Here is a 14,556-nt window from a genome sequence, read left to right as displayed (position 1 = left end):
AAAGAGCATAGTCTATGTTACTCACTTAAGACAAAAATGGGGAAGCCGATACTTTTGAGTGAAAATATTGTTATGTATTTTGTGCTGCAGATATTCAACTTTATATTATAAAAAACACTACTTATGTAATAGGAGGCAAAGTGTGAATCCTGGCTCTGCTGCTTGCTCTGAGACGTCGTTCAAGCTACCGCCCTTGCCAAGTCCGAAAGGTAATAACATCTACCCCACGAGGGGTTGTTTAGTTGATGAATCGAATGAGGGTGACTCAGCACGCGACTGACACATAGCCAAGCGCTCAGCGTGGCTCCTTCATTATTAACAGCAAGTGAAGTTAGCATGTCTGTGACTTGGTCAAAGCAACACAGACGCACTCGTACAGGATGCAGAGTTTGAGTCCTATTCACGGGTTGGTACCAGCCAGCCACTGTAATAGCTCGACCCTGGGTATTATTTTCGAATCTCAGGGTTGCCAACTAAAAGTCGGAACTCGCCACCTGCCTCTACAACGATGAAGTCAGTAGCCACTGCAGCCGCTGACCTCCAACACCCCCTGAAAAGACTTGAGGGCTGAGATCAGGAATAAGGCGCGCTTTGCTCTGGGAAAACTGGCAGAACAGGCTTTCAGATAGGCATTTTCAGAAGATTTTATGAGCCCAAATTCTGGCATCTCTTTGTATCTAGAAGAGCACTAGAATCATTAACGGTGACATCTGCTCCTTGTGACCAGCAGCAAGCCTCTGCCAACATGTGTGCTTGATGACACGTACCTCCCTTCACGTAAATCACATATATACTGACCTTCTCCGGAGCAGTTCCTCGGAGCTGAGGGGCTATCTCCCAGGCTATAGCCCTCATCTTGCCCCAAATAACAATTAACCCACAACTCTCCGTTGTGCAATTCCTTTCAGAGGACAGGGCGTATAATTGGCTCAGCTCCAGGCCAGTACTTCAGCGCCCAGGGTATCTTATTCTGGGCCCCACTTGGAGCTCGGAGAAGACCCTGCGCCTCTAAGGACCAGACTGGGAGACACATCAGGCCAGTGAATCCAAGCCCTCTAACGCACACCGTTTTCAACGCGTGCTTTGTGCGGCGGAAGAGAATGCAGCACATTCCGAGCCAAGGTCAAGGCACGACCTCTCAAAACAGGATCCCATCCCCAACGAACTAAACATAAAGCCGGTGCACAGCGAAGACACACCCTCGCACACCTGCCGCCGCCACAACTGCACTCGGCTCCCGGCATGCCCCGCGGCTGGCGGCGCGGCGCGGCGGGCCTGCAGCACGACAGAGGCGGGGCCGCGGCCGTAAAGCAGCGCCGGAAATCACGTGGCTCTGGCGGCCCGGCGCCCTTGCGGGTTGGCGGGCGCGCGGGTCATGGCCGGCCCGGTGCGGGGCGGCGGGCCCCAGGCCCTGGACCTGCTGCGGGCCCTGCCCCGTGTGAGCCTGGCTAACATGAGGCCGAACCCGGGCTCCAGGAAACCGGTAAGGCTGGGGGCGGCGCGGGGGCCCTCGGGGTCGCGGGTCCAGAGGCGCGGGGGGAACCAGGGACCCCTGAGCCCCTCTGCTTAGGTGACGCGGGAAAACCTGCCCACGTGGTCCCAGTTCTCGGTAAGGTTCAGGTTTAGAGGCTTAATTACGTTAATTAGGGCGGGGGCGCGAGGTCGCAGGAAGTACAAATGATTGTCTCTTTTAAAATTGGGTTTAACATGGAGTACTTTTCCATACCTTATCTTCATGGGAAAGATTTATTACGTTTGATGTCTCTTCTGCAAATCATTGAATATAGCTAGAAAAGCTGTCATGGACATACTGTCACTTTAAAAATCAATTTGTTGCTTTCCTGAAGTGACAGGATGTAAAGTAAGAAAAATATTTTCCTTATAAATTGGCATTTAAATAAAACGCTATATATATGGGTAACAATGGCATACTGACAGTAAATTCCAAAATAAATGCGCTTGCATATCATGCGAACTTTGCTTGTTGTAGATGTTTTAATTCTACAATTTTTTTCAGTTCCAACCTGTCACAGTCTCCTTTTTTTCATCTCATTCTTGGAACTTTCCCTTTGAAACACAACTTGGAGTTTGGTTGCAAGAACTAGCTACATCTTCAGAGGCAGAGCTGCTCATGTGGAGTGTTTGGACTTCAGAGCAGCTAGGATGGTGCCTGGCACGTAGTGGGCTTGGCTAGTCCTGCTTGGTTGGCTGAATGAAGGGCATAACCAAAAAATACAGTGCAAAGGTGAAATGCAATTTTAAAAAGTGCATCTGTAGATCATAAAACATTCTTCTTTCCTTGCAGGAAAGACGACCAAGAGGTCAGAGAAGAGGTAGGAAATGTGGCAGAGGCCACAAGGGAGAACGACAGAGAGGAACCCGGCCCCGGCTGGGCTTTGAGGGAGGCCAGACTCCATTTTACCTGCGAATCCCAAAATACGGGTTTAATGAAGGACATAGGTAAGTTTACTTTGCTTCTTAGTGTAAAAGTACCTAATTCTCACTGAGAGTTACCTAAAAATAGGTTGGTAGAAATTTAAATCCACTTTGAGGCAAACTTTCACTGCTGTTTCTCTGAACCATTTTTGGTAATGAAGTTTAGCCTGAATTGGGGAAAAAGCCAGACGTTGCACTAAGACTTGCAAAATGGAGATAATGGTGCCTGCTCGCGAGTTTTAGGGTGATTACATATATAAAATCTGACTCATTGTCGTCACCCAGTAAATGGTAATCACTGTTACTTTGAGTTCCATTAATGTATAATTTACATAGTGGGTTAAATTTTCCACATATTTACTTATTTGTGTAAATGAGTGAAGTAGATGCCTAGGCAAATAATTGTTGGTGAAACAAAGTAAGTACTTACTGGTTTTGTTTCATTGTGCCCAAATCAAGGAATATTACATGTTTATGCCATACTCAGGGGTTTTATTTTGTTAAACCATATAAATTGATGGAGGAAAACCCAGGACAAAGCTCTGAGTTGATCTGGAGATCTTGCTGGAAGGTAAATCTGACTGAGTTTTCCAACTACGGTTACTTTCTTGTGTAGCTTCAGACGCCAGTATCAGCCTTTGAGTCTCAACAGGCTGCAGTATCTTATTGATTTGGGTCGAGTTGATCCTACACAACCTATTGATTTAACCCAACTTGTCAATGGGAGAGGCGTGACCATCCAGCCATCTAAAAGGGATTATGGTGTCCAGCTGGTAGAGGAGGTAAGTCTGAGTTAGATTTTTGTGGAGTTGCATAGATGGCTATTTCTGATTTCCATATAATCGACACTCTGCCTTCTTTATTTTTATCCCTTTTGAGTTGTCATAACCATTATGTAGCGGCGATCGTGTTATACTCGTTGTGGTTTTAGAAAGCTGCATGCTCTTTGTGGGCGGAGGCAGGGGCGGCTCTGTTTCCTGGTCCTGGAATGTTCTTCTCCTGGGTACCCATTCATATTTCTCCCTCACTCTCTTTGGTTCTCTGTTCAAATGTCATCCTAGCAGGAAGATGTTTTTGACACTTTTTATAAAGGAACATTCATACTCTCATACCCGACCGTCTGCCTTATTCTGCCCGAAGGACCTTTCTTTGAGTGTATGAACACCTGACACTTATTACCAAGTAATGCATTTATTTTTCATTGTTTTCCTCATTGTGATGTCAGTTCTTTGAGAGCAGGTACTTTGATTCATTGCTGTATTTTCAACATTGGAAATATTGGCTTGTGATAGTCACTCAGTATTCATGGAAGACAGAAATGAACCAAATCCAGTTCTAATTGTAGGGAGCGGTTTTCTATTTGTAGAAGTTGGCCAGGAGTTTCATAAGCAAATAAACTTGTAGATTGTTAATCAACTACCTGTTTCTTGTATGTCAGTAATACGATGTTGCTGTGTAAGTAACTTAGTGTCCACTAGAGGGAAGCATAGTTTATGGGAAAACCTTTTAGATTCCTTTGAAAAAGTACACTTGTGGATAAAAGTTTTCCAAATAAAATGATTCGAAGAGAGAATACCAAATACACCATTAAGCCTCAGTATTCTACTTGTATAGAATTGTGTATAAGGGAACACAATTGTAGATTAACATATGGAAAAACCCTTGACCTCACCAGGCATTAATGCACATCCCAGCAGCTTTCAGGCATGTGTGTATTAAACTAGCAAAAATCATTCTGAAATCTACACCAGGACATTGGTTGAATAAGTACAGTTATACATTATTTACAGCTCTGTAAACTGCTTGCCCTTTTCTGGATTTCAGATTTGTAGTAAATAGTGGATAGTAAGACTCTTTTTGCTCTTTCAGCACAACATTACTAATTTGGGAACAGAAGTCCTAAGGAAAAACAAAATAAAAGAAACCTAATATAATGAAATGCTAAATATTCTTCTTATAACACTGAAAATGCTGGAAGTAACCCCAATGCCCAAGGATAGGGAAATGGTTAAGCAATCTGTGGAACAGTAATTAGAAATCTCAAATAATATGGCAAGACTTTGTTTCATTGAGTCAAAAGTGCCATTGACTGTAAAAATACCTACCAGTATCATAGATGGGAAAAATGTGAGAAAATGTGTCTTAGAATTGATGGAATATTTTGAAATTGGGAGCCAGCTTGTTTCGGCCGCACCAAAATAGCAAAAAAAAATTTATTACTGCAAAAAGAATGGTAGTGCCACCATCTTTTTATTTTGTCAGAATCTGTTTTGAAATTAGAGTAAAATATAGCACATCCTAATGAAAGTGCCCAGACAGGACTTTAAAAAGTTGAGTACTATTTTTATTTTTGTTGTTGTCTCTGCCCCTTTCCCTAGAGGGGCCTGGCCCCTCCCAAGCCCAGATACTTTGTTCTTTTGCTGGCTCAAGCCCACTTGCCCCCCTCTTTAACCAGCTCTTGGCCTCTTGCTTACTTATGGGTCGGGAAGGTAAGTTTTTATCGGTGTCACGCGGCATAATGTGGTTAGGAACGAAGGCGCTGGGACTAGACTCCCTGGCTTTGTGATCTTGGGCAAGTTGCTTAACCTCTCTGTGGTTCAGTGTTGCCGTCTGTGACATTGGTGTGGCAGTGATTCTGTGGGTTCAGAGTTGCTCTGAGGATTAAACAGTGTGCTGTTAATGAAGTAATGGGAATATGTACTCATGTTGGTACCCGCCAAACGCATAAAATCGAATGCTAGTCACCCCTGCTCGTAGGGAATGAAAATTGGTAAAACAAGTTGGCCTAAAAAAACGTGGAAGAATTTGGTGTTTGATAGGACCTCAAAGCAGGGGTATTTAAAGTCGGAATAGCTGTCACGTTGCAGACCCTTTAGAGGAGAAAACACGGTATAGAAGGGAAGCTCATGTAATTAACTCACTTGTAGCCAAGCCGTCTCCTCACAGACCTTGTTTTGACGGGTGACAGGGTGCTGACACCTTTAAGGCAAAAGTTAATATTGAAGTACAGCTGGCTTCAGAGCTGGCCATCGCTGCGATCGAGAAGAACGGGGGTGTCATCACGACGGCCTTCTACGACCCTCGAAGCCTGGGTAAGCTTGTTGCCTCGGGGTCTCGTGCTGACTGCCACTTGAGGGTTTCACTTGCTCTGCAGCCCCCTTGGCTTCCTCTTTGAGGGGTTTCTGCTAGTCGTGTGGCTGGTGGCGCCGCCTTCTCGTACACCTCAGCCAGTGTGTCGTAAAAAGGTTTTGTTTTGTAAAACATGGGGCTTAAATATGCTATTTCCCACGTTTAGAAATTCACTCGCTGTTGGTGACCCAGGAGTAACTTTGACTTTCAAGATGCAGACTTGAAAGTCAAGTGTTTCCATTTGCTTACTTAAGACAAACCTGTTTAATAAAAAAAAAAAAGTTTTGGGAATTAAGTTTCCCTCTTGGAAATATTTAAAAATTAATAATTAAAAGAATACCATTATTAAGAGAAAATCATTATGTATATAGCCAGTATTTGCATCTCTCTCTTTCTATTTAAACATTTTTTTTAGAAATTCTGTGCAAACCTATTCCATTCTTTCTCCGTGGACAACCCATTCCCAAGCGAATGCTCCCCCCTGAGGCACTGGTAACCTATTACACTGATGCAAGGAATCGCGGTTACTTGGCGGATCCTGCTGAATTTCCTGAAGCGAGACTGGCGCTCGCCAAGAAGTACGGTTATATTTTACCTGATATCACTAAAGACGAACTCTTCAAAATGCTCAGTGCTCGAAAAGATCCAAGGCAGATTTTCTTTGGTCTTGCTCCCGGGTGGGTAGTGAATATGGCAGATAAGAAAATCCTCAAACCTACGGATGAGAATCTCCTCAAGTACTACAGCTCCTGAGTTCCTTCCAAGAGAGCAGATGGTAAAAGAGCACCAGAAAGGGACTGAAACACGTGTGTTTCCCGTTGCATTTGCTTAATTTGTAATTCTGCAGATGTTGGTGTTTTCTGTGTCATCATCTCTCTCTTTGTTATCTAAGTTAAAATAAAAATACAGTAAGCAAGGACTGCATAGAGGATCTGGTGGAACTGTGTGCTTCTGTCTCCGTTCTGAGCTCCCTGGTTCTCTGCCCAAGGAAGAGTGTAACTCTCAGACAATTTCCAGTTGAGTTTTCCATCATCTTTCCATCCAGGTCTTGTCTTATTGTTGCAAATCAGAGTGAACGCGCAAGTGGGATGGGATTGCTTTGTCGGCTGCTTGGTCAAGGTCAGAGGGCTGCTAATGAGCTGGTGAGCCTCTTACTCGGTAGCCGCCACGAAGCGCTGCTACCCAGTGTCAAGACAGTAAGCCTTCAGCTTGGGATGATTAAGATGTGGGATGTGAGTTGAAGGTTTAAGACTGGTGAGTAGCTTCTAAGTAGTTCAATATTTGCTAGCAAAATTGAGACAAAAAGTCCAAGGGAATTCATTTTCTCAACTCAGAGTAGACAGAAATGATCAAGCCAGTAACATTTTTTTCCTTGAAGAAGGTAAATGTTCTAATTCTAATTGATACGATTTTACTTATTTCATAGACTTTGGAAACCTTTGTTTTTCAGTCATTTTAAATGCTTTTGAAAAAATGGTCAATGATTATATAAGCCATAAAAACAATTGGTCATGTGAAAGTTAAACTCAGTTAATTTAAAAGGTTCAGTCAGTAAGCTCATTTAGCTTTGCAAAGATCTGTTGTATCTAACCACGTGAAAGCTTAATTTATCCTGATGCAATTAAATCTTGAATAATTCATGATAATTCTTCAACAGTAGAAATAAAAATGATTCCTGCTTGTTTATTTTACGAAAATAAAAAAATTAAAAAAACTAAACAGTGCATTGTTTTGTTACCTTATCTACCTCAATATTGCTGAGCTAAGATTCAGTTTATAATTTAAGTACCAAGAGTGTATTTCAGTTTTTATCCAAGATTATTTAGTTTGGCTTGTTATTAAACCATTTCTTAGTACCCAGAACTTATAAGAATCACTACTAGCCCCATCTTCTCGGATAGTCACCTGTGAATTTCAGAGGATGGGCAACAATTTAAAAACATGTTTTTATTTTTCAGAGATACAAGTGACAGGTGTTTCTGAGGGAGAGTGATGATAAAACACCAGAAACCATCTACTTTTTTCTGTGCCTCTTTTTCTAAACATTTTGGCCATAAAGCCATCTTACACTTCCTATGCTAGGTACCTAAAAAGTTTTATTTGAATATTATATACAGAAGAAGACAGATGGTAGCAAAGAAAAATTCCAAGGTACAGAGAAAACGTGTTTTTGTTGATGATTACAGTGACTAAGAGTCAGGAATAGAATACATTTTCATTTTTTAAAATCATGGGGAAAAGTCCTCAAAAACTTTCTATCATTATAAAAGTAGTCCATGCTTGTTTTGAGGTTATGTAATACCGAAGTCTAAAAAGTAAAAGTCCATATTCTCTTACTGTTGCCCGTCCCTGACCTACTACCACTGTTTAGTTTGTTTGGAGTCTCTTTTCTTTTTTTGAATCAAAAAGGGGGCTTCCCTGGTGGCGCAGTGGTTAAGAATCCGCCTGCCAATGCAGGGGACACGGGTTCGAGCCCTGGTCCCGGAAGATCCCACATGCCATGGAGCAACTAAGCCCGTGCGCCACAACTACTGAGCCTGCGCTCTAGAGCCCACAAGCCACAACTACTGAGCCCACGTGCCACAAGTACTGAAGCCCGCATGCCTAGAGCCCGTGCTCTGCAACAAGAGAAGCCACCACAGTGAGAAGCCCACATACTGCAACGAAGAGTAGCCCCTGCTCGCCGCAACTAGAGAAAACCTGCACGCAGCAACGAAGACCCAGTGCAGCCAAAAATAAATAAATAAAATAAATAAATTTTTTAAAAAAAGGCATAGACTGCAAATAAAGGCAATGACCTTACTTCTTATTGTTACATCTAATACTGTTTCAAAGGCACTTTCCGTTCAGGTAAACTGCACCCTATTCTTAAGTCATTGCTATAGGATCCATTAGGCAAGTTCCTTCACCTTTGCCAACTGTAAAGTGCAGTGACCCATAATCTTTGTATATTACAAGCTCAAATACCATGATGACTGAGGTGTTGCCTTGGGCTGAGGAAAACTTCTTTGACCTCAACCTATTTGCACAGAAATGAACTTCCTTACATTTAAACACATCCTGTCCCGTGTCCGGCCTGAAGCAGAAGACAAGCCCGAGAGACCACTCGTTTTCTGTGCAGAGTGCTGGCCTCGCTCTGGGTGGGTTACTGCCCCCCGGACATGCTGCTAGAGGTTCCGTTTTGTGGTTCACTTCGCAGTTGTGTCGGAGGGGCCAGGGCCGCCTGGACAGTTCTTCACGGGAAACGAGGGGGCAGTTAGTCGCGTGAAGGTGGGTGATGGGGCCTCCTTGCCTTCCAGTCGCAGGATGTACTCGTGAGGCCCTTAGGAGGGTCCCCGCGCCACGTAAATGACTCAAGTACCCTGAGCAGCAGTGAGGGTGGGAAAGGAGATGGCAGACGCCAGACTCGCTGAAGTTGGCCGACTTGGGGGCCTGCAGGTGAAAGGAAGTCCGGATAGAATGATAAAGGGAAGAGTGAAAACAGGAAACAGCTGCCTGGTGACGTGTCACCCTCAGGGCACAGGGGCTTAGTCACAAACAGCTGTATCCTGGGCTTAATCGTATGATCGTGCAGATCATTCTTGGCCAAAACAGGCACGTTCCACAAAATCCGTCCATTCTGCTTTATGAAGCCAGTCCTAAAATCGCTGCGTAGCAGGGAGACTCAAGCTGAATTATGTAACAGTGCTGGGTGCTGCTGGTCATTTCCAAGGATGAAGAGTTCACATCACCTGGAGATCTAAGTAGAAAAGCCAGACGCCCTCCATCTGGATTGCAGTCCTTTCCTGGTGTGTGGCTTCAGCCTGTTTTCAGTGTACGTGGCCTGTGTGGGTCCAAGACCAGAGAAGCTTGAGTTGATATGCATTAGGAAAGATCTTTTCATGCCTGGAAGTAGTAACTGGATTTCCTTGGTTTATTTTCCTTTTTGAATGTTACTTTATTCTTTGGAACGAGGAGCGGCTCTGCAAGGGCGGAGAAAACGCCAGACAGCAGCAGAGGGACCCAGCTCCGCGTGCGTCAGAGAACAAAGCGTGCTCCCTGACTTTAGTTAGTGCAGATTCTGGTGCCCGCGTCTGGGAGGCTTTGCTGCAGACAGTGTGCCAGGCGTGGCGCGATCTTGCACATGTAAACTTCAGTGCTGCTCCAGGCTCCAGTGGCAGCCGGATGACCTGGGGCACATCCTTTAACTGCAACACCCTCTCCTTCTGTGGTTGGGGGCTCACTGGGTTACCAGGGAGAGGCTCCAGGCACGGAGGCCAATTTGCAGACTTGCCAGGAGAGTTTCCCTGGGCTCAGAGGCCGGTACTAGCTGTGTGACCGTTATTTAACCTCTCCGAGCCTCGGTTTCACCATCTGAAAAAGGGGATAATGACAGATCCTAACGCATCCGGTGATGATGGGGATTGAAAGACGTCAGTATTCGTGAAGCACTTACCACTGCGCCTGACACAGAAGTGCCTCTGAGTGTTCGTGAATTAAGTATCTTATGTGGTCCACCTTGTTTGTGGTAGCTGTTCCATAAATGTTATTTCCTTTTCGCCTTAAGATTTTCATACAGTCTGTGGTCAGTATCTTGTCAATGAAAAGAAAGGCGTGCTAAACTTTATTATTTTAATCAGGACCTGCTGAGAAAGGACATTTTGGGATGATCATATGGTTTTTATCCTTCAGTTTGTTAATATGGTGTATCACATTGATTGATTTGCATATATTGAAGAATCCTTGCATCCCTGGGATGAATCCCACTTGATCATGGTGTATGATCCTTTTAATGTGTTGTTGGATTCTGTTTGCTAGTATTTTGTTGAGGATTTCTGCATCTCTAGTCATCAGTGATATTGGTCTGTAATTTTCTTTTTTTGTAGTATCTTTGTCTGGTTTTGGTATCAGGGTGATGGTGGAGTTTGGGAGTGTTTCTTCCGCTGCAATTTTTTGGAAGAGTTTGAGAAGGATGGTTGTTAGCTCTTCTCTAAATGTTTGATAGAATTCACCTGTGAAGCCATCTGTCCTGGACTTTTGTTTGTTGGAAGATTTTTAATCACAGTTTCAATTTCATTACTTCTGATTGGTCTTTTCATATTTTCTATTTCTTCCTGGTTCAATCTTGGAAGGTTATACCTTTCTAAGAAAGGTATAGTCTAAGAATTTGTCCATTTCTTCCAGGTTGTCCATTTTATTGGCATAGAGTTTCTTGTAGTAATCTCTCATGATGCTTTGTATTTCTGTGGTGTCTGTTGTAACTTCTCCTTTTTCATTTCTAATTTTATTGATTTGAGTCCTGTCCCTCTTTTTCTTGATGAGTCTGGCTAAAGGTTTATCAATTTTGTTTATCTTCTCAAAGATCCAGCTTTTAGTTTTATTGATCTTTGCTATTGTTTTCTTTGTTTCTATTTCATTTATTTCTGCTCTGATCTTTATGATTTCTTTCCTTCTGCTAGCTTTGGGTTTTGTTTGTTCTTCTTTCTCTAGTTCCTTTAGGTGTAAGGTTAGATTGTTTACTTGAGATTTTTCTTGTTTCTTTAGGTTGGCTTGTATAGCTATAAACTTCCCTCTTAGAACTGCTTTTGCTGCATCCCGTAGGTTTTGGATCATCGTGTTTTCGTTGTCATTTGTCTCTAGGTATTTTTTTATTTCCTCTTTGATTTCTTCAGTGATCTCTTGGTTATTTAGTAATGTATTGTTTAGCCTCCCTGTGTTTGTGTTTTTTACGTTTTTTTCCCTGTAATTCATTTCTAATCTCATAGCGCTGTGGTCAGAAAAGATGCTTGATATGATTTCAATTATCTTAAATTTACTGAGGCTTGATTTGTGACCCAAGATGTGATCTGTCCTGGAGAATGTTCCGTGTGCACTTGAGAAGAAAGTGTAATCTGTTTTCAGATGGAATGTCCTATAAATATCAGTTAAATCTATCTGGTCTGTTGTGTCATTTAAAGCTTGTGTTTCCGTATTAATTTTCTGTCTGGATGATCTGTCCATTGGTGTAAGTGAGGTGTTAAAGTCCCCCACTATTATTGTGTTACTTTCAGTTTCCTTTTTTATAGCTGTTAGCATTTGCCTTATGTATTGAGGTGCTCCTATGTTGGGTGCATATTTATTTATTTATTTAAAAAAATTATCTATTTAATTTATTTATTTTTGGCTGTGTTGGGCCTTCGTTGCTGCACACGGACTTTCTCTAGTTGTGGCGAGCGGGGGCTACTCTTCCTTGCAGAGCACGGGCTTCTCATTGCGGTGGCTTCTCTTGTTGCGGAGCACTGGCTCTAGGTGCATGGGCTTCAGTAGTTGCAGCACGCGGGCTCAATAGTTGTGGTGCACAGGCTTAGTTGCTCCACGGCATGTGGGATCTTCCCAGACCAGGGCTCGAACCCATGTCCCCTGCATTGGCAGATGGATTCTTAACCACTGCGCCACCAGGGAAACCCAGGTCCTCTGCTTTGACAAATAGAGTGAGGGACCTGCAGAAGACTTTTTCCAACTCTAAAGAATTGGAAAGAGAATTCTCCTTTCTTCTACAAGTGAGGAAGGACAGGCTTTCAACCAGACACAGACACACACAGACACACAGACACACAGACACACACACACACACACACACACACGCACGCATGCGCCTGCACCCCTTAGCCATCAGAAATGAGGCAAGACTGCCACCTACTGACCACATGTGAGCACTTCGTGGGAATTTCCAGGTGTGATCTTGGTCCCACTTAATTAGGATTGTTAATTATTCATGATTTATACATTCAACAAACCTGAAGTGCTCACACAGCAGGCCCAACACCAGGCACTGGGGCTGCTAAAGTCAGAAAGGCAGAGTGATCACCTTACACGCACCGGTAGAAGGGAATGGAGAAGCAAGTGAAGGAGAAATTGAATCCCAGAGCAGTAGGTGCTGCGGGTAACCTGCTCCCAGTACTCTAGTTCACCCTTCATTTTAAAGGAATCGGAACCTGCCTCTGGGCACAGCAAACCCAAGTTCTTCCTTGGTTGCCATCGGTGACAAGGAGGAGGAGGAAGTCAAAGCCAAAGTAGCAACAATGGTTTTACACTGATTTTCACTTAGCTCCCCCAGAAACCTGTAAAGTGGCTTGCCAAGTTTCCAAAAACGACATTTATAGCACATTTATAGCACCGCCTAGCGTGTTAAGGACACAGAAGAGACAAACTCTTACTTTCTGAGACTTTATATTAACGTACACATTTGAAAACCAGATGCAGACTATTTAAGAAAGAGACGCCCCAGGAGGTGTGCGCTCAGGAACTAGCGTTACCTGTGGTGGCAAAGTGGTTTAAAGCAAGAGATTTTGAATGAGATGGTCCTGCGTGTGTGTCCTGAGTGGGCTGCTGACCCAGGAGGGCTGTTAAAGCTCAAAGCTTCAGCAGCTTCTCTTGTGAGATGGCAAGGTCCATCTTGTGAGATGGCAAGGTCCCTCCTCAGATGGCTGTGGTGCTGGGTGTGAGAGGGAAGGTGTACGTCATCGGCAAGTGCTGGGCACAATGGAGGTCCAAGAAGCGGGAGCACTTGTTGTTTTTGTGAAGACATTGTATGGACGGCTTCGGGGAAGATGGTCCCCACTAACAACAGATTTCTCTCCTTGTGCAGCAGAATCTCGGAGCACACACTTAGCCGGGGCTCCCTGCACCTGCCACCTGTCATTGCATGCCCACCTGCTTTAGTCTATCACCTGGAGAACTCACCTCCCTAGACCAGCAGGCGGGCACCTGCTATAATTTAGCCAATGCCAGCTGCCAGGGAGATGAAATAGAACATGGAAATGCTGCTCTTAGAACTGTTCACAGTAAGGCAGTGGGCAAGGGAATACGTAAGCATGTTCTTAGACGTTGTCCTTACAAAATAAGGGTTGAGCATTAAAGGGAATTCACTTAGGGCAATTGGTTTTTCTGCAATTAGTAATCAACATCACCAACCCAACTAATATAGTGCCCCTTGTAGAAAAGGGGGAGAACAAGTCTGACTTACGAACATTTAACATCTAAAAGGATCTTTACATCTAATTACAACCTTCTATTTAGACAACTAGACTTATCATCAAATTCATGGAAATTCCATGAACGAGCAGCATTGGTATCCCCAGGGAGCTTGTCAGCAATACAGAGTTTCAGTCCTCACCTCTCACCTGAGTAAGAATCTGCATTTTAACAAGATCACGGATAGTTTCTGTACACGGTCAAGTTTGAGAAGCTCTGGTACCATTTATGGAGCTTGCGTATTGCAGTACCTCATCTAGAGCACTAGGAGGAGCCATTTCCCCAAGTTTCTTATACTTCCTAAGGGTGCATTTAGAACCACAGCTGTAAATCGTTTTTTGCAATAAAGTTCTTTTCCTCCACTGGAATAACATTTTGCTCTTTAAACAAAGAGAAAACAAAGAGAATAACAAAAAATGTTATGTACAACATATAAAGTTGTATTTGATGAATGATTGTGGAGAAGGAATATCTTTAAATTTCTCTATTAAGGTCTAAAATATTTTAGAAAGACTAGAACAATGATTGTTCTACAAGTCCAGGCAAATATTTGAAAATGATATGACAGTATTTGTATTATAGCTTGGGATGGAGCTACAATAAAAATAGGTATATTAAATTGAAGAACTTTGGCTTTGAACTACAGGCGCGTGCGCGTGCGCGCGCGCGTGTGTGTGTGTGTGTGTGTGTGTGTAGTTTATTTCAAGAAGTCCGTCCATTAAAGAAATATGAAAAAAATGTAGAAACAAGGATGGCGTCATTTTATCATGGCATAAATAAGCCACGATGAACCTTTAACCCGTGAAACCTCGTCATCAAAGACTTCTAGTCAAGGTCACTGGTAAAAATGAACTTCCTGCTTCTTTTCTTTAGAATAAACAAAGAAATCTATAAATTGAGACTCCAGGCTTACCAGCTTCGGGGAACTCTGTGGCTGGGCTAAGTGACACAAAGGGAGCTGGGAGCAGCCGCTTGCCCTGCACCCCTGGGCCACGCAGC

General features: G+C 43.4%; 1 protein-coding gene across 1 annotated transcript; it reads left to right on the top strand.

The window, feature by feature from the left end:
* The first annotated feature begins 1,326 nt into the window (after window positions 1-1,326).
* On the top strand, window positions 1,327-6,496 carry MRPL15 (mitochondrial ribosomal protein L15). Its single transcript, XM_059901187.1, has 5 exons — window positions 1,327-1,483; window positions 2,306-2,460; window positions 3,053-3,218; window positions 5,405-5,528; window positions 5,981-6,496. Exons 1-5 carry the CDS (start codon window positions 1,376-1,378, stop codon window positions 6,316-6,318), a joined length of 891 nt encoding a protein of 296 aa, XP_059757170.1. The 5' UTR covers window positions 1,327-1,375; the 3' UTR covers window positions 6,319-6,496.
* The last annotated feature ends 8,060 nt before the right edge of the window (window positions 6,497-14,556 follow it).

Source organism: Balaenoptera ricei, chromosome 17 (genome assembly GCF_028023285.1).
Source record: "Balaenoptera ricei isolate mBalRic1 chromosome 17, mBalRic1.hap2, whole genome shotgun sequence".
NCBI classification, from domain to species: Eukaryota; Metazoa; Chordata; class Mammalia; order Artiodactyla; family Balaenopteridae; genus Balaenoptera; species Balaenoptera ricei.
Note: the sequence above shows the minus strand (reverse complement) of the source record. Positions and strands in the feature narration are given on the sequence as shown.